General features: G+C 50.8%; 1 protein-coding gene across 4 annotated transcripts in view; it reads right to left on the reverse strand.

The window, feature by feature from the left end:
- SNX19 (sorting nexin 19) overlaps nt 1-23,009 on the reverse strand; it is a 41,386-nt gene that overhangs the window by 14,587 nt on the left and 3,790 nt on the right. For 2 of the 4 annotated variants that reach the window (XM_090027135.1, XM_090027137.1), the window contains exons 4-9: nt 22,860-22,960; nt 22,074-22,193; nt 20,818-20,948; nt 19,183-19,279; nt 18,191-18,377; nt 14,219-14,348 (exon numbers count right to left, since the gene is read on the reverse strand). In XM_090027135.1, coding sequence (XP_089883261.1) covers nt 14,219-14,348; nt 18,191-18,377; nt 19,183-19,279; nt 20,818-20,948; nt 22,074-22,193; nt 22,860-22,960 — 766 coding nt within the window. Of the gene's footprint in view, nt 1-11,087; nt 11,230-11,250; nt 12,852-14,218; nt 14,349-18,190; nt 18,378-19,182; nt 19,280-20,817; nt 20,949-22,073; nt 22,194-22,859; nt 22,961-23,009 lie in introns of those variants that run through there. The other 2 variants (XM_090027136.1, XM_090027138.1) reach the window with 2 other exon arrangements.

A 23,009-nucleotide genomic window follows, 5' to 3' on the forward strand; every position in this document is an offset into this window, starting at 1 on the left:
TTGTACAGCCAAGGAAACGACCGCTAGAAGAATGGAAAATAAAAACAGAAAATATTTTTCACCCTTGGCCTCAGCTTTCAGCCCTGTTGATGCTTCAACTGCCTCAAACGTTATGTGGTTGCCTTTTCTCTTATCCTGTCATACATTTCTGCTAACATTCAAAAGCTGGCTAACTTGGATCAGACACCTTTACACAAACTGTCCTCTGCCCAGGTCATTGCTAAGTTGTTTGTAGAGGCAGGAAAGGGGGGGGAAACTTCTATAAATCACAGAATATGAAGCATCCTGAGCCCTTTTAAAGTTCTGGCCAAGAAGAGGGGAAAAAGAAGTAAACCATCGCCTTGGCTTACTGGAAATGTTTCTCTCTCCCTGCCCCGTAAAAAGTTTACAATAGTATAAATTCTGAACAACGTGTTCTGTACCCCCAGCCCAAGCACATCCTGATGAAGTGCTCAGTCAGCGCAGCGGCAACCTCCACACTTTCATGCTGGGTGTTTTTCCCCTGAACAGCATGTCTTACCAATTTCACACCTGTTAAGCTAAATGCATAGGGACTCCGCTAAAATCAGTGGAGTGGCGTTACGTCAATGCAAACGAGGTGAAGCAAGACTGGGAGGTTATTAAGATGTAGGTTAGATTTGATGCTTTCAAGTCATGCCCTGTGTAGTGTTGGTTCTACCTGGGCAAAAGGAGGCAGAGAAAGGCAGATTTTACTCCCACTTGTCTTTGTTGTATACGTGGGACAGAGCAAAAGAACATCAGCTTTCATTTTACTCCTCCTTTCTGACCGCAAGACCCTCGCTGGCTGCTTTGTGGCATTTGCTACAGAAACAGAGAAAGAGAGGGAGAGCATATACACATGTAGTGACTATGTAGCTGGAAGAATTTCTCTCTCTGGGGCCCTAATCCAGCACCCTTCCCCAGCACTAATCGCAATCACAAAACAATAAAACATTTTTTTTTCTAAATGATCAATAGCATCAGAGCTGAGACCAAAGTGCTCCCCACATCTATGGGGACTCGGGAAAGCATGGAAAAGATGCAATAAAACATTGTCCCTGGCCCTTGCTTTAATGAAGCCGAGAAGTTCCCCAGCTTTCGATAACATCTTCATCAAGTATTTATTGAGCCAATTAAAGCTCTGGCAGTGCCCTGGGGAGAGGTTGGTCTCTGTTAGCCAGGACCTGTTTAGAGTGGATTGCTTCATTAGCCTGAGTTCAGTAATAAAATACAGAAAATGCTGTTAACCCCTTGCAAGCCAGGGCAGGAGGACTTTCGAACCCAAGAGAAATATTATTTCCCTCAAAACCTTTTCTTCCCTGCCTTGCCAAATGACAGCCTATTCCGTTCTCCATACAGAAAAGTCAGCCGGTGCTTATTTAATCACTGCATCTTAAGTGCCAAACCAAGGACAGATATGGTTAAAACAATCCTGTAACTATAATCAAAGCATGGAGTTAGCTGCAGCATAGTGGCCAATGTTGGAAGCATGCTGTTTCTAGAGGAGAAATTGTTTCAGACAGAGTCACAAAGTCAGGATCCAAAATTCCCAGGTGTTTGGAGACAACTGGATTGGGCCAACAGCCAGCACTATTGTTAATTTATTTATTTTACACACACGCAGCCCTGAAGATTGCTTTTGCTGATGTGTGACAGAGCATGTGATTTCTACTGCTGGGAACCAGCTCCTTCTGGGTGACGAATATACATGGAGTCCAGATTCAGAGATAAGGGATGAGGTACTTTAAGGTTAACTCCCTCTTACACAAATTTCATGACGTGGTTTCAGATCAACTGACACTCCTGTGCCACCCCATGGCAGCCTGGTGGCCTGTCTACACCTACCAGGGCTTACAGGGGAAACCATATTGCCCTAGAGAAGATGCAGATTTCTTGTGCTGGGGCAGCTTAAACTAGGTCCTAAGGAAGGTTAAATGATGATGGCAAGATGCTGGGTACAGCTATGCCAGTTAGGAGGGTGACTTTTTTTCCATGCAGTGCTGCCTCACCAAGCCTGAGGTGGTGTAACCTATAAGCAAGGTGCTTACAGCATCCTCTTAGTAGCTTTTTCAGTCTCCTGGTGTCCAAGAGCATGAGGTGTTTAGATGTACTTCAACTCTGGGTCCAATATAGAGCCAACGGATCAGCAGGTTACACAGACACAGGTAAACAGGAGAGAATCTCAGGATGCATCTTGCCTGTGGGTATTTGCATTGGTGTCACCATAAGTGCCATGAAACCTCCTCCCACCAGTATAGGGGCGCTATACCAGTAGGACTCAGCCCGGTTTCAAACTGATGCAAGCCCCTTCATTGGTGTTTTACAGATGGGGAGACTTGCCCCAGATTCGCCGCAGGCTCCTCAAAATTCAGAGTTCCAGACTCAATGGACGGGTGGGCAAGAACGGAAGATGCCAAGGCCCAGAACAGCCTCCACCCAGTGAAACAAAGGCACTGGGCAGAGATCGATCAGAGATGTGCCCAACAGTGGAGGTCTACATCCAAACTCTCTCCCATTCCCTTCTGGTCCATTGAGAGAAAAGAGGGAAGATCTGGCTGGCCTCCAGCAAAGAGGTGGCCACATTGCAAAGAAAAACCCACAATCACAACTGTCCTCACCTCTTGGCAACCTTGGTAAAAGCTAATAGATGGGTCAGGGAGCCATGAGTCCCTTCCTTGCCTCTAGGGGCAATTCCTTGGTGCCAGGTGGAAGCAATGCCTAAATGCCCATACCACTCTGCCCCTCTGGTCCTGTTCTGAGGGTTTCAGGGTTGTTATTCAAGAGCTGAAGTCAAGCAGAAGTTAATAAACTCACTTTCCTACTGCAACACCAGCCCATCTGTGTGGAACAGGGCAGCCATTCTGCCCCAGAAAACAGCACAGGCCTTTAGGATAGGGAGTAAAGAACATCTCCAATTAAATCAACTGCGAGGGGGAAATGTAGGGAGGAAGAATGTCAGCCAGTTTATTAGCAATCTAGGCAGGAAACAAGAAGGAGCAGCCACCTCTAGAGGTGCCATGGGGTATTCAAGAGCCATAGCTGGGAAGCCCTTTTGCTGTGCATCTCATCCAAGGCAAGATCTCTCATCCTGCCACTGGGTATTCAGTCCCTCCTGCCCCCGTGCTCTGGAAGGTGAACATTGGTTTGCCAAGTAACCTGCCTTGAGCCATTTGTCCCTGGCCTCCATGGATCTATAAGGAGCAGGTGCTGTGAGAGCCGGAGGCTAGCTGAGGCCTGGCAGGGAGAGCAGGCAGGTCTGCACGCCGATGGCTAAGAGGGCCAGGCAAAGTTCCAGGTCTGTGGCACTTTATAATGTCAATAGGAGCAAGAAGGCTGCCAAGAACCTTTGTTTTTGCCAGCTCTGTTGGCTTGAGGAGCAAATGAGACTGAGTGACTGAAAAACAAAGCAAACCTCTGAAGTTATGATGAGCTCCTTGAATCATGCTCGCCTTTTCCAAGATGCCTGTGACAGCTGGTCTGACATCAAACAATTCCAGTTCTGGCTCTCCAAATCCAGGGGACAGGGAGAAGATGCAGCCACCCCTAGAGCGCAGTCCACGTGTAGTCTGTAGTCAATGCGGAAGACCAGCAAAGCGGGACACTGCATTCACAACAGAGCTCGCAGAGGGAGGCAGAGAGGCTCCAATATGAGAGTAACTTGGGGGTGGGGTCCTGTTCATACAAGTGGTGTGAACTTTAATGCCACTGTTACTATAAGGCCACAGCTATGCTTACCACCCTCAGGACCAACTTACACTGCCCTTTCCTGCTCTCCTCCTGAGCCCACGCAGCACTCCAGGGATGAGCATCACCCCTGAGCTGCACGGCTCCCTGCTATCCCAGCATGGGCTGGGTCCATCGCTGCTGATGGGCAGCCCCCTCCTACAGTGCGAATCTGAGCCTTGAGCGGTGGCTTTCCAGTGATGGGCAGCATCCAATGGGTTGCAAGACGTCATCATCCTTTTTACCTTGGCCTACTGCAGTGCAGCATCCTCTGTCCGTTCTCCCTCACCCTGCATTTACATGCGCTCATGTGAACAGCCGCTTGATCCTGTTCTCATTCGATAGGTACTGGGGTGCCAGCAGGCTGGCTTTCCCGATGCAGAGCCCCTGGGGGGAGGGCTAATTAAACTGGCTACAGTGCTGAGCTAAAGGAAAAAAAATCCCATCTGAGACAAGGAGGTAGGGATGTGAAGTCTGACAGGATGGAGAGATGGGGAAGGGGGTAGGGGGAGTCTATGGTAATTTAATGGTTGTCCTGGAGACAGAGCCCCATTGTTCACAGTGACTTTGCCTCAGTAGGAAGCAACCTCCATCGTGGCCAGTTTGAGCCGAGCTGGGGGTCGGAGAAGAGAATGGAGCAGGGCCTTGCTGGAGCGAACAGCCCTGAAGCAGAGCCTCTTTGTATTCACCTAAGGCTGCAGGTGTAATGAGCTCAAGGCCTGGTCTGGACAGAGAATAGCCAAGGCTGGAATAACTTGGAGTCATGCATGGCTCCAAGATGCTAAAGCTATACCTGCCAGCCTGATGAACCTGTCCTAGAAGTTAGATTTAGGCGGTTAGGAAAAGCCACATGGGGCAGGTCACTTGTGTGTGTTGGTAAGGTTCACCACAACCCCTTAGGAAAACACAAGTGTCCAGTAGATTCAGGAGGAGGCTACCAGCGTGGGAGGGAAGAAGGGGTCATTTTGTAAGTCAGGGTCTATTAGAAAGACAGAACAACTGAGGGCAACAACCTCATCGCTGTGAACATCAGATCTAATGGCTTTGGTGTAGGCAGGCAAGGACAGAAGTCAGGACCCTTCACTTCTGACACATGCCCTTACCGGCTGGCCAAAGAGGTGGCTAGCTACTTTAGTCTGGAGTCAAGCAAAAGGCAGGGCAGGGTGGCACTGTAGAGACTTGGGGCCTTATTACACAGCAATTTTGGCTGGCTCCTAGAGCTCTTAACCCCTCGATTGGTCCTATACTAACACCTTAAAGTGGTTTTAAGCACTCGTTATGAGGCTCAAAGTTATGCAGGAGCATCTCTGATTGATACTACGCAGCTCCTGCTCCAGATGTGCTGCCCAAGTTGAAGTCCTCCAGTATCCCAGGACCTCTCACACCCCATACATACATACATGCATACATGCATACAGCAGGGACAGAAGCCTGCCCTGGCTCACCAGCCCTCTGGTGGCAACTCCCAGCTACAGCTCCTAGTCCTGCCCCTACTCAAGTGGCAAGTCACAGCTGTGCAGGTGGGGGAGAGTCAGAGATGGTTTTTAGCCTTAAAGTGCAACTGCTTCAAGCACTAACTCTGGATTTGTGCAGCTCACAGCATGAAACATAACTAGGCCCTAACAGGTTCAGAGAGGCACGAGCTTTCATAGGCAACAGCCTACTGTGTCAGATGCTGTGAACAGTGGAGTAGGCTGTTGCCTATGACAGCACCTGTCTTTCAACCAGTTTATCTCTAAAGTGCCACCCTGCCCTGCTGCCTTGTACTCAGCTGGCCAAGGAGAGTTTCCGCCAACGAGCCTAATGACAAGGCTTTTACCTTCGGTGAATCTCATGCCACGAGAAATGATGTGGTTATACATGCTGGTACTGTAGTCAGGAAAAAAGGCAAGGCTGAAATACCCTTGGGGCCTGTTTCTGCCTCTTTCATCCCCTCTTGAAGTCAATGGAAAGTAGATGGCCAGCAGGTAGCAATCACACCTGTGAAGCGGACTTTGTCTCAGCCCCCTGCAGCAGCTGAACTGTGTACACCAGAGCTGGCTTTTCTAACGCATCTACCCAGAAGGCATGGGCAGGGCCATATTAAGCACTGGAGTTTGGGTGGGTAGAAGGGTCGATTTATTGGTGGAATCGCAGTTCAGAAAATGTTCACAGAATAATCGAAGGGCTGGTAGATGTGGAGGCCAATGCTGTAGCTCTTATGCCATGCCTGAACCTCTGTCACTCAGGCATGGCAAAACCCAAAATACCTGAGGTTGGCAAAGAGGCCCATGTGGATCTCCATACCAGACCACTCTGCCAGCCTCTTGGCTGACACAGAAATAAATCCATCTCCGCAAGTGGAGCTCAACAGCCAGAGTCTGTAACAGCGCACATTTTTTATGGGCTGGGCAGAGAGGGAGACACACTAACGGGGTACTGGGAAGAGATGGGGGTCTATAGCAGGGGTAGGAAAACTTTAGGAAACAGGGCCCGTTGCTTGCAACCTGGACACCTCATGGGCCACCAATCTCCTCCACACCTTATCTACAGTACTTCAGCCCTCCTTGCTCTGTGCTCTTCTCTTGCTCTCTCCCCGTGGTAGCTTGCACTGACCTTTGCCACTCAGTGCTACCAATTTCCACTGAAACAGCAACGTGGAACAGCAAATTTGGTGGCAAAAGTAAGTGAGGCAGCTGGGCAAAGCAGACGGGGGAGCTGTCTGCTGGCTGTTCTGGAGGGGATCAGTGGCACTTGTTACAGGAACACGTGGTGCAAGGCAGAGAAGGTGCCTGCCTTGCTGCCAGTCCCCTCTGCTACCTGCTGCTGCAGGCCAAAGTCAATCTCTTCATGGACCAGATGCAACCCCTGGGCCATAGTTTGCCAACTCCTGAACTATGGTCATACGAAGGTGGAATCAGGAGCAATTAGACAAGACTCAGCCGAAGAATGACAAAAAAGTTTCTTGATAACCGAGAAAGAGGCTTGTTTCTTTTCCACAAAGGAAAGGAGATGCATCTCATCAGCTGAGACAATGCCAAAAAACAGATCAGAGCTCCAGCCTTGTTAACAACAGGCTGCACTTCCCCAGCACCATCCCAGCCGCACCTCGCACACAGTGGCAAGACAAGTTCTCGGCTGTACAGCTCTTAGGTCCTCTTTAACCTACCGGACAGTCTTTGGCTGTCCAGCAGCTCCGCCTTGTGCCCACCACTGCGAAGTGCAATGGCATTGATACTTGCAGTTGGCCCAGGCACAGGATGGTATTTAGAAAGCAAACCTGACTGCAGTAGCCCTGGCACAAGCAGGTCAGCAACCTCCCTGCTGCACAGAGGTTAAGCCAGCCTCAACCCAGAGAGCGAGGGAGAAATATTGCAATGTAATCACATCTCGCTCACACATACGATTTCACTTTGCAGCAGCAAAGGGCATCGTGCCAGTGCTTTTCATCTATCCATGCAAGAGGCAGCACCCACCACCAGCTTGCCTGGTTTGGAACATTTACACAGATCTAGATGGGCTGAGCTGGCTGTGATCTGGATTGAGACCTCTCACAAGGAGGAGTATCCAAAAAGCCAGCAGATAATACCACCTTTCTGCCATCATCAGCTTGGCCTGGAGTCAAACCACTGACATGGAGAAAGACTTGACAGCTTTGGTTGATCTTGTAAGCCCAGGCATAACAGGAGATAGACCATAATGCATCTGCTTCAGAATGTGGAAGACTAACTATGGTCCCAATGGACTGCACACAGTATTGGGACTCAGGACCCCTGGGCTCTGTTCCCTGCCCCAGCACTTCTCCCTTCTGCACCTGTTTCTCCCCTGTCCTTCATCTTCCCTACCCAGATGAAACCCTGTGCAGCACCTGGCACAGTGGGGCCCTCACTTCACTTGGGGCCTCAATGCAGACTCGTAACAAAACAAAAAGCCTGTCCTGGGATGGACACCCCTCAGCTCCCTGCACCGTCACTTGTTGGCTCTACAGACTTTTCAGTTAAAGCCCTGAAGCACTCGAAGCTCCAGTTCTGCAGCAGCTAAACTACAGGGGCTCATACACAGCTTTGGCTGGCCTGGTACACTGCACACACCAGAGAGTCCCCGAGCCCCCCAGCCGCCCCGCAAGCTCCCAGTGCTCCTCTATGCTACACCCGAGACTCCCAGAAACTCCCCCGCCACCCCACACTGGAGACTCGAGAGCAGAAGTATTAGCCCCCAGCTACTCTGAAGATTTGGTTAGAGGATGGATCCAAATCCACCAGGTCTCCAATTTTCTCGTCCTGGCTCAGAGGCTGACAAAATCTGAGGAGAACCAGAAACAGTCAAAATAACTGATTTTATGAGGCCTTCCAGTGGCCAAGATGGCAGAGAGCTTGGGAGACCAGCTGGCGTCCGGAGCATTGCTGGAATAGATCACAAAGCATCACTCCTACATTTGTAGACCCGAGTCTCAATTCAGTCTTGGGCCTGAACTCTAATCCTCAGTCCAACTCACACATACCCAACCACCCCAACTCATCTACATCTTACTTTTCCCCTCTTTGCTGCCATGCTGTGAACAAGGAGGGGACCATTAATTAAACAGGGAAGATAGCATGGCCCCTTTGCATCCACTTCATTTTGTAAAGATGCTTAACAGAAGCATCTGGAGGGGGAGACCTGGAAAGGCTGATGAGCATGACCGAATGAACAGGAGGCCAGGCAACGCCAAGTTCTTGTCTGAGGCAGGGATGCTTTGCATTTATTTTAACTCTTGCTCCAGCCTTGAGGAACCTGACACCATCACAGCTCACTGCACATACACACATTTCCCTTATATATATATATATATATACACACACACACACACTTCCGAGCCGGGGCCTGGCGGGTGCGCTCGAGCCCTGCTCAGGTTACTGAATGCAGGCAGCCAGGATGTGATGAGATGCAATCTCTTTCTCTTTGGATTAGCAGTTTGGATAAAAAGCAACTCTTTCTGGTGATGCTCAGGACCTGGGGGGAGAGGGACGAGAATTGGCTAGAAGAGCTTACTGCGAAAAGCCAGTGTGAGAGTGCAAGTGAGCCTGGGGGAAGTGTGCAGAGTTTGATCTAAAGCTGTCCCAAATCCAGGGGTATTTGGATCCAAAGTTCTGGCTTGGGCACAGCTCCAGGGTCTTATACTTGAAGCAGACGCACCGTGCAGGAGTGAACAAGCACTACGTTAGCTCAGGATGGAACAAGAAAACAGCAGAGAGGAAAAACTGGGGGAAGAGGGTGGACTCTAAACACATTCAGGTGTTATAATAAAGCATCACTGCAGCCGGGGCACTTGAGGGCAGCATGAGGAACTTTAGGAGACCCACTCAGGTGAGACAAAGTCTTCAAGCGGAGCAGCCAAACCACGTAGGCATCTGACCTGGCCTCCTGACTCACCTGCTGCTCAGCAGATTTGGGCAGCTGGCCCCAGCAAGCAGCCTTGGCTCTGCTGGATCCTGCCATGGAGTGGCTGCTAGCTTTCCAGACTTTCTGGCTGCAACTGCCTCTACAGCTTCCACAACCACTCTGCTTCCCATGACCATTGTAGGACCATGCAGCAAGCATTCTGCATGTATGAACTCAGCATGCCCTGGCCCCATGCATGTCGCTGAACAGACAGTACTGCATGCCTCGTGGGAGGCATCCTTCCTGCAACCCTACCACTGCTGTGCTACCAACTATTGCCCTTTCTATCATCCCCATCACACCCCATTGCTCTTCTAATTGACCTAACACCCTGCGCCGACTGCACTGACCCTTGCACCTATTGTCCTTTGTGTGTGCCAGCTCCACTGCACAGCGTCTCGCAGATGCGTGCCCCACACCCCATTCACCCAAGTGGCAGGCACTTGCTGCTGCCACTTCCCATGCATTTACAGCCACTCACAGGCCTCAACACAAAGCCAAGCAAATTACTACAGCACTGCTGCACTTAGCCTCAGGGTGAAGTTGACAGAGCCCAAAGGCAGAGATTAGGGCCATCTGTAAAGGCAACACTGAAGTGTCAGTACAAAGAGGAACCCTAGTGAAGCAGGGAGCCTGGTCACCCAGGTAAAAGCAACGACAGGCCACCTGCTCAGGGACTTGCATGCAGGGGTGTTGTCTCACTGGCTCATCACCACCAGGCACTCTGCAGCCCTTCCCAAACCAGAACCCAACATCCTTTAAGCTCGCTGTGCCTTACAGACATCCAGGTTTACCTGAACAACACCACCCTCCTCACCCCACAGGTGCAGGGTGAGGGGCACTCTATGGCAGGGGAAGCGTTCTTCACCCTATGACCAGCACTGCCTAATCCTATGGCCAGCTGTAGTTTCTCCAAAGATGGACCAGTCCCTGGGGAAGCTGGGCTGGGGACAGGCTTTTCCAGGAAGTCTATTTTGGGGGTACATGTCAGGGTATGCAGATCAGCCTCTCGTGGCAGCCAGGGTCAGGCTTTCTCCCCACTGTGACCTGGTCCTCAAAGACTTCCACGAACCAGCGCCACATTGCTCTGGGATTTACAGCCCCCACCCCTAGCGCTTGACTCTTGGGTTGTGGGATTGATTTGATTTTGTTTTCTTGGCATCGACAGGCTGCCCTGATCTGGGTCCTCCTGCAAAGAGGACTGTTGAGCCCACATCACGTGGATCTAGTTTCCCAGACGCTTGGTTCTGAGAGACTCAGCAGACAGACACCAAGCACTTCTATGGTCTCTCCCACCCCTTTGATAAGAGCAGTCCAAACTGGTATCTCAAAAATGCTCCAGATACAGGAGGTCATACCATGCCCATCACCACAGCACCTGTGCCCCTGGCCTTTTCACACAGTGATGACCACCGCCAACGAGGACAGATTCGGGGCATGGTGTGAGGTCGCAGCCACTGCCTGTTCTGAGCACCCAGCCTGAGCTTTTATTGCGGCACTGACTCACCCATTCAAAAAAGGACTTTGATTTTCTAAATGCTTCTAGTTCCTTTCCCCAACACTCTGGGACCCAAGAATAATCCGCTCCATCCCTTGCTCCCCTTTGCAAACAGGTTCCCAGATAACCCCCAGCAGCGAGAGGAAGACAGCCCCGTTTCCTCTCCTTGGGGTTAGGCAATCTCAGTCTGCAAAGCAGGGAGGGCAAAGGCATTTTGCTAACGGAGGGGGTGTGGATTTGGAGCAGGTCTGTGGGTTTGTTTACGGACATGAGCCCAGGGAGCGAAGAGGCTGCTCAAGCTGGAATCTCTTCTTGGCTCGGGGCCGTCTCCGCTCCCCACGGCCCCCAGCGCCCCGCCCAGCTTCACCCTTTGGCTCCTAAAAAGGATCCCTCCGTGTTACATAATTGGATGAGCGAGGCACAGACGTGGACATGCACACATGGCCTCCCTTTTACTTAACAATACCTTTTTCGGTCATCCAGTTTTTCTCCTTCAGCCTCCAGCTGCCACAAAACTGACAATCAGGGGAGATTTACAGCGCCTGGCTCCCACTACAACTATTCCAGCCATAGAGTGAAGGGGAAAGATGGCCAGAGCAGGATATTTCCTAGACAGACAGGGTTGGGGAAAGAGGGGGAAGAGTCATGAGTAATTACCTACAACACATGACACAAATAAGAACCAGGGGATGCTACAGCCATTGGTACCAGCTACTACAGCCAAGCACGATGTGCAGGGAGTCAGTAAGGAATGAGGAACTGCAGCAAATCAAAGAGTGGGGGGTTGAATTCATTTCTCATAGAGTTTCATAGCTTTTGATACCATTGTGCCAGGCAGGAATCTGCCTCACTGCTTCCCACTCCGAGGTGCACGGCTTCTGCAAAGGGGGAATTTCAATGCTCGCTGGAGACTAGCTGGAGCTCCCATGTAGCTGTGCGCATCAAGACACCAGGAACAGCGCATTCCTCAACAAGCAAGAGCAGGATGAGAAACCTCCAGCCAATGCCTCCTTTTGCCATTGTGGTCCAAGTGCTCAACTGAAGCACAACCATCCACAGGCCTTACTCCAGATTAACCCCCACACTGTAGGGCAGCAATTCTCAACCATGGTGCGGCAGCACCCTGGAGCACCTTGAAACCCTAACAAGGGTGCCATGCGGTGCTGCACAATGTTAGCACTGCTAGGTGTGAAAACATGATTCACGAGATATAAACCCAGAGGTTTCAAATAAATCCGAGTCCTTTGCAGTAGAGGTGGAGCCATTTCTCCATCCTTGTTGGTTCCTGAGTTAGCACGAACCCACTGGATGGGGGGGTTGGGAGAAAGGTCTCACCCCAGGCCTCTATGTCTAGCAACACACGCCTCTGCTACTCGAGACAGACGACTCACTCGGTTAGCCAAGGCTGCAGCAGGCTCTGCTTCCTGTATCTATGGTTCAGGCATAACGCTAAGCAATGGGTGCTCCCACCAGTCCCTTCTGGAGGAGTCTGGCACCACAGTGAATGCGGTTCATGCAGACACACCTGAGCTAGCTCTGAACAAATAATGGAGGCAGCTGCAAAGCATTTCCCTGCTTGCCAGGCAGACTCCACAGCCTGCACTGAGCTGCACAGTGTTGCTAGCAGCACCCAAACCAGCTTGGGATGAGTGCATGAGTCACCAAGCAATGTGGAGCAGCGCTGACTTCCCACAGAATTAAAGAACAGAGGTGGCAGCTGTGTCCCCCACCTCTCATCCCACTATCTGGACAGTCCCAACAACCAATGCAGCAGAGAAATGAGAAGTTAGAGATTAACTGCTGCTCTAGGCAGCAGATCAGCTGATCTGGTAGAAATTCCTTCCTCCCCTTCTTGGAAGGGATCAGAAACACAGGCCCCTTCTCATTCTGAACCGTACCTGGAACAAAAGCAGCAGCTGGTTTGGATCTGGGGGGTCTTGCCCAAGTACCTGCAGTCCTGAGCGGGAGGGCAACTGGATGAGAAGCTTTAATCTGGCTGCAGGGGAAATGGAGAGGAGCACACTGCCCTCAGTACCCAAACGGGCCTTGGGCATGGGGCAAAGCTCCACTCAGTCACCTCACACTTTGCTTTGAGACATCACGTGCACTTCAGCAGCAGCCTCCAAAGTAGGGCTGCAGGCCACGCTTCCTCTCACACACTGCCAGAGATCCTCAGCTTCGCAGGGAATCGCAGCGCTGCAGGTCAGGTGCCCAGTGTGTGGCTGCTTCTCTAGTAGAAAATACCAAAGCCACGTGTCAGTGCTGCCGGCTCCCTGGGCGACTGGGACGCAGCCTATTAGTAGGTGATGATGTTCAGCTTTAAGAGCTCATGCCTCTGTTCTTACACACAGATCAGGCTCCAGCTCATTTGCCGAGATGCTTCAGCTTCTCCGAAATGGGCTTTTTGTAACACCTTCCCCCGCCCTTCCAAAGATGCTGATTTGCGAGTGGATGCCAACGGCCCCCTGACCTCCGAGCTCTTTGGCAACCTTTGCTGAGGGCAACTCAAATTAGCGTCTTCACAAATGCGCTGCCCTGGATGTTCTGACACTGCCCTTGGGGAATGTCTGTTGCAAAAACTTGCAGGCATGTAAGTCTCAGACCTGCAGAAAGAGCTTTGCATTCCTTGGTCAGGGCCAGATTCTCAGCTGTCGCCTGGCAGAAAACCTCTGTTGGCTTCGATGAAGTTACACCAACTTGCACCAGCTAAAGACCTGGCCCCAACATCTCCTGTTGAGACGGTGCAAACAGAAGATGAGTCAAAACACAAACCCAAGAGAGCAGCCAAGGAAATGACTCCCCGGTCTCCAGTGCCCGCCGCTTGCGCCACCCTTCAGCCACACTTCTAAGAACGCAGGACTGCAGACGGCACCGGAGCTTGAACCGAACAGTTACCAGGGCCCAGCAACACAGGGCAGTTGTACATCTGGGAGGCACTAATTCACTACAGATGCCAGCTCAGGACCTGGCCCCCAAGTATAGCAGCATGGGGAAGGCTGGGAAAATAGGTGCATGTCATGGGAAAAGGGATGTGCGTGTACACAAACACTAACGTAGCACAACAGGTGGAGACTGACAAACACAGCCCCATTAGGGATGGTGCACGAATTCCTGTCTGGAACATCATGGAAGTCACAGCCATTCCCCTGGCCACGCTGCCCGCACACCAGCGAGACTTCGGTTCTATTCCTAGCTGCACTGCATTGCTAAGTCACCCCCCAAACTCCCTCTTGTTCCTCATTTTCCCATGTCACAGAGCTAGGAAAGCCATCTTTGCCTCAAAAGGGCATGGGGAGACCAAATTCAATGCTGGAGGAATCTAGCATTGATCCTCCTCCACTTAGCATCACTCATATTCCACTCTTAGCTGCCCAAATGCATGCATGACCTGTTAAGCATTCCCACTGGGGACCCAGGAAGCAGCCTTCACTGAGCATGCTGTCCTTCCACCCAGAGCCAAAGCCTTCTACTCCAGTTGGGGCTTGGCACTGGGAACTCAGTCCTGCCAATGTCTAGAGACAACCCTGGGCTATGTGCATATGCTTAATCCAGGTACCCTCTCCTCCTTGGGCATGTGAAGCACTGGCCAGGCTTTACCTTTGGATCAGGGTGCTGAAGAGCAGGTGCAGCACCTTCTGCATGTTTTCTGTGCACAGCCAGCTCCAGTGATCCATCATTAGCAGGCGCAGCAGGTCCAGGGCAATGTCTGCCAGGACTGTCTCAGAACCTGTCAGAAGAAAGGTATCGTGTGAGAAAGCCAGCTCTGCCTCAGCAAACGAGGGCATGAGATGGGGTCCAGCCCTACAGGCACAGCAGGAAGCCTAGCATGCCAGGGGCACAAGCTCTCCGCCCTATGGACTCCCCAAGCAGCAGTAGGAGGGGTGGCATGAGCTCAGCACAGTTCTTCCCTGAGCCAGCTGCCTCAACATCCAATCCATGCCTATCTCCTGTGATACTTGTGTTTGCTCCCAGTGCTGCCAATGTGGACAGCAAAGCATCCTTTGGCCTCATAGGATGCGGTCATGGTGGGATGGACATGAGAAGGAGAGTCTTCCTCCCCGTCATGTTCCTGAGGAGACACAGCAATGCACCCAGGTCCAGACTCCCAAATGCTGCAACCTGGCATGAGCTCCACTAACTTCCCTGGCGGTTGCACATCTGGGACTCGGGCTGCCCTTTGCAACTGGTGGGTCCAGTTCTTGGCACAATGAGGCCCTCACCTGGGCTGAGCTCTAGATGCTGCCACAGCATGAAACAATAACCAACCTCAAACACCTTTCAGAGTATAGTTGGTATGAAACATGGCTGGGCAAGGAAACCTCTGATGTCTTATACATGTGCCCCTTCATCAACGCAGTGCCACATCTCCTTACAGCCCTGGTACAAATGTGGTGCCTAAGGAGATATGGACACACACCAAAGAGGGGCAGGAGGTCGGGAGCAGGAGGGGAAGGGCGAGTCAGAAAGAGGAGAGAGGGCAACTGGCATACGGGACGGGGGGACAACTCCGGGTGGAGGTGGAAGCAGGGTAAAAGAGCATGAGGCTGAAGATGGGAGAGGGAGGAGAACAGAGAGGTGCTGAGGGACAGGGAAGCACAGGAAGGGCTGAAGCAGAGGGAAGCTCACATTTTGAAGCAAGAAGGCAGGCTCTGCAGCAAGAGCCATAGGTAAAGAGGGGAGGGGGGTCTCTCAACAGTCCTTCTCCGCTGCTTTCAACCTGCCCTTCCCAGCTGGCCAGCTCTCCGGTGAGCGGAGCTGGGCTGCCATCTCGTGGCCAGCCCTGCTCCCAGCAAGGAGATGAATGCACGAGGACTGAGAGCAAGCCTGCAAACAGTCCCAGCAGGGCCTTGCTGCTGTGAAATGGTCTCTGCGCCCCAGGGTCCTCACAGCTGCAGCCTGTTAGCAATTAGTTGTAGTTCTCCCACCTGTGGCTGGGCCCTGGAGCATAAGCATGTCTGTTGTCACAGGCTGAACTGAGCACTGCAAGAGGGAGCAGGGCAGTGGGAAAGGGCCAGACTCCAGGCACCTGGCTTCCCTTCCCCTGCTACACCCAGTGGACTCTGCACGTCACCTGTAGGACATCTGCCCTGTTCCAGGCCCAGGCACGGACGCATCTCACTTATAAAGCAGGCTACTTCATTAAAGTGTTGCAACTAGGTCAGGAGCAGCCCCTTCACTGCAGGGCCTTTACTTCCCACCCGTTTCCTGCACCACTTAGCATCCATCTAGCTCCGCCAACATCACTGAATTTCCAGCCCTCAGCTCTCCTAGCTACCCCAGTCCCTCCTCCCTCATCTTCCAATACAATGTGCATCCTATGCTGCCTGTGTGGGCCTTCCCAATACTGCTCATACTCCTCTCCCACAGTAACTCAAGAGCGTGAAGGACTTTTGCTTCCATGCCTCACTCTGGGACCTGCTCCCTCTGCCCCGTCAGGCTGGACTCTGCTGCTCAGATTCTGGTCCATCCTATCAGACAAATACACAGTGGGATTTAGATGTCTAAGTCTGCTCCAACTCCACACTGAAAAACTGGTAAGAAATCTTTTTTTGTAAGTCTTCAGGCTAAGGTGGCAGCATAAGTCACGAACAGAGTTAAGGAGGGAGAGGACTCGGCCACCGCTGGCATAAAAGTCTCTCCAGGGGCATAGTGGAACAGGATCATACTTAGGTCTCTAATAACTGACAGAAGACAGGTGGGCTTTCAGCACTGCTGGTTCCTTTAATTCTGGACCTAGCAGGAATTGGTTCCTCTCACTTACTTCCATTCCCCTGGGACTTGCACTCACTCTGCAGAAGGCTGTAGAGCAGGCTGCTCAGATTCACCCCAGCCAAAACCCAGGCAAGACTGCACTGCACAAAGGGCTGTGCAGTTGCATCTACCTTTCCCTCCTCCCCAGGCACTTACTGGCCAGCCTTCCTCTGCTCCACGATTGAGGGGTCACTTGGTCAGTAGATGCAGATTCCAGTTGCCTTTGGCAAGCCACATCCCAGGTCATTCCCCTTATGCTCCTGGACCACCCTGCCCCGTCTCTGGTGGCAGTTGTCGCAGCCCTGGTGGCATCACTTATGTAAGACTTCCATGAGAATTTGGCTATCTTGACCCCTTCTGTGTTCTTCTTCTGCACTGCTGACTACAGACACTGTGCCTGAGAGTGCTATGTATTTGCATTAAAGCTTTAGGCACAGCTGGCAATGCTGCTTGTACTTAAGGATCACAGCACCTTCACATCATAAGACAATGTTAGTGCCACGCTTGAACCATTTAGCCTGACATTTTCCAGGATGCATGTCTACCTTAAGGGTCCAGCTTTTGGAAACAGGTCAGCTGTGAGAGAGATCTGGAGGGAACTTATTTTGCGCAGGCTAAAAATATTCTAGCAACTGGGTTACTGCGCGGCTCAAGAGCTCAATACATTTTGGAGAAGGGGCCTGGCATAAATTGGAGGTCAGAACAGCAGGAATGTGAATTTGCTTTCCAGTAAAATCCATTCAAATTCAACTGTGTTATAAGCTTCAAAAAGCTATACCACCACACAAAGTTGCAGGAGGGGGGGTGCTGCCCAAATGTTGCTTTATTTTGCCATTTCCCAACTTTGGAATGCTTCACTTTGCAACTTGAACAATCTTGGAGGATAGTTTTTTTTGTTTTTACTTTTTTATTTAACATTGAATCTAAAAATCTCTCTCCTTGTCACCAGGAAACACATTTCAGCAGAGGACCCTCAAGCACTTTATAAATGTTACTCACATCTCTAACAGCCCAGCAGGGAAGTATTATTTCCTCATCTTAAAAATAAAAGGAGGCAGGAGAGGGCACCGAGAGGCAAAATAACTTGCTTAAGGTAGATCAGGAAAGAACCCAGGAGTCCCAACTCCCACAGTTGAACTATTAGACTAGCTCGTATTGCTTTTTGTCTCTTTCTCTCAGATACTTTCTTTCATGCAGAGAAGCAGCACATACCTACTCACAGAGTGGAGTTGCAAGAAGACAGGCTATTAAAAGAGTAATTTTAGGGCCAGCAGTGTTGCCAGTGCAGAGAACATTCACAGTTTCCACTGGTTTTTAAGATTTGGATATGCATATATCAAGGGCCTGAAGTGAGTGCAATACAGAGAGACCATCACACCCTGTTCAGCAGAGACCAATGGTTCAGAGAGAGGCAGAATAGTAGTTGGGCAAGGTCATGTACAAGGAACTATTCCCTCCTGTCTATTATGGCAATCATCTTGAAGCATGATACTGGAGTCTTACACCTGAGGGGGGTATGAGGTCAGTCTTTCAATATCTGAAGGGTAGTTATGAAGAATATGGAGACCAACTAATCTCTCTGGCCAGAGGTGACAGGACTTGGGGCAATTGTCTCAAATTGCAGCAGGGGAAACTGCGGTTGGAAATTAGGAAGAATTTTCTCGCTCTGAGGTGGGTTAAACATTGAAGCAGATGATGAGAGAGGCTGTGAAATCTCCATCCTTGGAGGTTTTCAAGAGCAGGTTAGACAGGCACTTAAGTGGGATGGTCTAGTCAGGGGCAAACCTGCCCTGAGCCAGGAGCGGGAAAAGAGCTTACCGGGGTTGTCATCATCATCCTGGTGCTCCAGCGGCCGAGGCGTACATGTGGAGGCATTGTGCACAGTGGGCTCTTTTGTCTCTCTGTCTCCCTCATTTTCAGGGGCCTTGCTGGGCATAGTCTCCAGGAGCTTCTCCTGCTTCTGAATGAAGGACTCCATCCCGGCCACAGACAGGGTGTCAGAGACCTGAGGAAGCAGCAGCATGTAAGTGCTACGGTGCTAGGAAGCAGATGGATAACTGGACAGGTCAGCTCTTCCCAAGCAGCTTGCCCCTGTTACTCAGGTGCCTAAAAAGTGGCTGACTGTCACCCAGCCCCACTCAACCAAGGCACCAAGGCAGACTGTGATCTCTTAATACTCGAAGAATAACAGCTAGGTCACAGCAAGTTGCTGCTGTTGCTATTTATTATCTTGCAAGAGCTGATTCTGCTTTAAAATGAAATGGTGACTCCCTGCCCTGCCAATACACCTCACTTCTGACCTGTAGCCACCCTTGCAATTCCAGGCCTCTGCCTCCCACAAAACTTGGCGAGTTCATCTTTCTGCTTACAAGCTGATGATGTGCACTGAAGTTGCTCCTGGTGGCCAGCATCCCACTGTGCTAGGCACTGTAGAGCAGATAACAAAGGCGGGCACCTGCCCCAAAGACCTTGCCTTACCCTACAGGCCTCAGGTTGATCTGCTCTGTAGCTCTGAGAAAGCCCTTCCTCTCCTGGCTGCCTGAGACCCTCTGCTGCTTGCAATGGACTTTGTTACAGCCAGATGGGCAACCAGAAGTAGCTTCACATTGGCAGGACTACTAGACACACTCTGCTCATGATCACATCCAGCTGTAGCAGGCAGTGAAGGTGCTGTGTAGGGTTCCCATGGCATCCCTTGCCCTTACTCATCTGCTCTTTCCAGGGCAGCCATGAAACAAGGCTGAGATCAGCACCCTACAGAGCTGAAGTCGTGGCTATGTAAACTGCATCCTTCAGAGATCAGTACTTACAGCACTGCCTTCCCTCAGTGCATACAGGACCCGCTCGTTCACCTCAGGCACACTCAGCACCGGAGCAATTTTACTGGACGGGAACCTCAGCCGGGGCCTGGGGAAGAGAGAGAGAGCACCCAGGTGAATCCCCTGGTCTTAAATCCGATATGAGGAGTTTCCAAGTCTTGGCCAAGGGCATATTGAACACATGACTGGAAAGGATGTCCTGGGTCATTAAGTCCAGTCATCTATTGCAAAGGTGGAAAGTTCATCCTGCTGTAAAAGGAACCAACTCACTTCCCCCCTCCATGCCTCAGTTTCCCCCAGTGAAATGGGTATGACAATGCTTGCTTCATGGGGGGCTGTGAGGCCTATCAACTGAGACTACAGGCACCAGCTGTGCTTTGGGCTGAGCAGCAAAGAAGTGCCACAGGATGTTTGGATAAGGACAGGACAGAAGCCCCGAACCTTAGCTATCCTAAGAGTAAAAGCATCAAAACCCCAGGGGTGCACACACACACACACACACACACACCCCGCCCCGCTCTGCTTACACACTGGCTACTATACCCATGTGGGTAGTGTCTCTCAGCCGATACAAAAATCAATGATTTCTGTTCGGTACGAGCTGGTTATTTTTACAAGGGCATATAGGGTAACTTCACATGCATTTACAAAAGCCTGAGAGGTGAAAGAAGATTACCAAGTGGGATTGTGTAACCCAGTTATTTGCAGACATAAAGAGCACTGGAAGGGCTTTTTGGACAAATTAAGAGGGCCGTTCATTGCTGAGGAATGTGCTCTTCAGCCAAGAGGCTGCAAAAGCTGTTTTTTTGGTTTGTTTGGGGTTTTTTTTGTTTTTTTTTAGAAAAAAATTGTTTGGAGCAGCTTTTTGAAAAGAAGCAGCTCTTTCCAGGAAATACACACACATGCTCCAGCCCCTCCTTTAAGCCAAGGCTTGCTAAGCGGCCTAGTCCTTCCCGTCACCTTTAGCAATATAAAAAAATTAAACACTTTTGTAGCAAAACACAGAGCCCTCAGGCTGGGCACTGCCGGTGTTGATTGGCTTTAACTGGTCACTGTGTAGGACTCGCAGCAGAACTTAAACAGCAAGCCTAGGCCAAATCACGCTGGGGAATTGAAATCCTGCTCTACGTCCACCCCAAAGCCGCTTTGGTTTCATCTGGATTTGGGATTCTGTCCTAAAATGTTGTGAAGTTCCCACTTGTCATAATTGCTGTTAAAAGAGCAGCCATGTTCCACCCCAGAGGTGGGTGTACCTCAGTGGTGGCTCACCGTCATGTCCTCTGGTTATGTATCTATTTGACAACAGAAGACAACTCTACAGTCTTTAGCATCTCCTCCCAAAGACAGCACTGCTAAGAGCCGAGAGCACCACATTGCAGTGCCATCCACCGACTCGTCAACAAATCCTGGGTCTTCGTTGAGGGTCTCCCATCCAAGCACTGACCACACTAATCCCACACAGCTTGTGAAGCATAATGGAATCACAGCATAAACTACTTCTTACTAACTATTTCAAAGCACTCTTCAGTAGGCTTGGTAGTTAGTGCAGTGCTTCTCTCAGTCAGCTCCTTTATAGGGTCAATGCTTAGCACCCAACTTGGGGTGAAACCTGAAAAAAGCCCTTACTTATTCGACTTCTTCCCATCTGGCTGGGATTTCCCATCCACTTCAGCTTCACTGAGGTCCTCTGTAGGGCTTTGAGGCTCTGACTTGGGGAATGCGGTCTTCAAGGTGTCCACAATGGCGTTGACCATGATCTGTAGGTGTGGAGAAAGGTGCTTGAATGCTCATAAAAGAGGAAGATACCCCATGCTGCAGATGGGATGCTATCCAGCTTCCCCCACCGCCACACTGGCAGCCAGCTTCTGCCTGTTGACCCCTACAGAAGAGGAAAATGCTCATGGCTGAGCCAAATTCTGCCTGTGCTTCTGGATCAAGAGGATGCAAAGAGCATGGGGTAACACATGAGAGACTCCTCAGTGCTCCAGGTCTAACTCCCATCAAAGTCAAGAAGACAGGGCTTGGCTCACGATACAGTCATTGAATACATCTCCCTGAACAGGACAGTTCTGGGGCAAAGGGAGAGTAAAGATGCAAAGAGAAATGGACAAAACTGGATGTGGAACTCAAGCCTCTGTACTACACCGTGCACGGCAGTAAGGGATGGTTCTTGCAGAGCTCAGGCCCCAAGAAGAGGCGTGGTAGAGGTCGCTGCACAGTGCGCAGCAAGGTACTAAAGAGTCTAGCTAGACATCCCCCCCTCCAAGATCACCAGTCTTTGTGCCCATTAACAGTGCTGGGCAATGGCGCGCAGGAGTGGGAAAACTATGGTCACGGACGGACTGTCCAGACTCGGGGTGAAGTGACCCATTACACTTAGACTACGTCCGATCTGTGCAACATTAAGCAGTATTACAGTTCCACCATACAAGCACCAGATGCTTGTATTTTAAGTGCCCTTTGTATGGCCTAAGTGTAACATGTAACTTTGCCCAGAATCATGGAGATCCAGGGGTTAAGGCAGAAGACAGGCACCTGGAGTGCACTCTGGAATCCCAGCAGGGCCACTGACTCCCTGCATGATCCTGGGCACATCATTTCCTCTGCCTCGGTTTCCTGGCATTCAAACTGAGGCTTACAATATGCCCTTCCTCCCACCTGCATCCATCTGTCTAGTGAGATTCTGAGCTCTGTGGGGTAGGGCCAGTCTCTCCCCAGCTCTGTGTGTAGCACATAGTAAAACTGGGCTTCTAGCTACTGTTGTAATACTGAGAAATAAGACAGAAAAAAGCCCAAGATCAAAGGGTGCAACATAGTAGGAGGAGATTGTTCACACCAACAAAAAAATCAGTCAACAGCAACTCCACCAGGCAGGGAGGTACCTTGTCAATCCTGGAGACCACAAAGGGCTTCTTGACAAATGCGATCCTCGCGTCTGTGTTAAGGGCGAGAAACTCCTGCACCTCCTCACTGTTGGTGATCTCAGGAATAGCACACAGTTGCTGCAAGGGAAGATACATCACTAGGCCGTCTCACATCCATCTCCCACATCACCCAGACAGACGAGATGGAGGAGACTTGGAAGAGTCCTCAGGCAAGCGATGGAAGCCCAGGTGTGTAGGGATCTGAAACCCTGGAGACTGTTGCGTAGGGACACCATCCTGTACTGGTCTGCAGGGCTCACAGGGCTATTAGGACATTTGTTTTTCTATCCATCCTGAATTCTTCCCCTGCTCTGCACAACACAGTAGTATAAAGTCATCCCTCACCTGGCTTAGCTGGAGTCAGCGTGGGAAGAAGCAGGCCTGGGGTGGGGGCGGGAAATCAGGGCCACTTCTAAAAGTGTTTTTTTGTGTTTGTTTGTTTGGGGTTTGTTTTTTTTTTCGGGGGGGGGGGGGGGGAGGGGGGTGTCACTTTGAGCCAAAACATGACACATCTGGCACAGACAGGATAAGAGCTCAGCAAGCCCAGTTTCAGGCCCTGTTCTAGCACTGATGCAAGAAGTCTTATTATGCCTCTCTTTCATATCATCCTAATTCAGGAGTAGCTTTAAATTCAGTGGAATTCCACCCACATAAAAGGAGCCTTAGGCTTAGAGGATGGGCATGGTGGGGAAACTTCACAGGCAGGTCAGCTATGCAAGGAGGAGGCTCAAGAGAGCACCTTACCTTCAAGAATGACTCTAGGAGACTTTTCCGGGCCTCCACCCTATCACTGTCCATGTTTCCAAATGGGAGATCAGGAAAGAGCTTCTTTGGACCTTTGATATCTTGGAGAGGAAAAGCAGACAAGTAAAGAGTCATTAGTACCATTAATAA

This window comes from Crocodylus siamensis, chromosome 14 (assembly GCF_052110815.1).
Source record: "Crocodylus siamensis isolate JL-2025a chromosome 14, ASM5211081v1, whole genome shotgun sequence".
NCBI lineage: Eukaryota > Metazoa > Chordata > Crocodylia > Crocodylidae > Crocodylus > Crocodylus siamensis.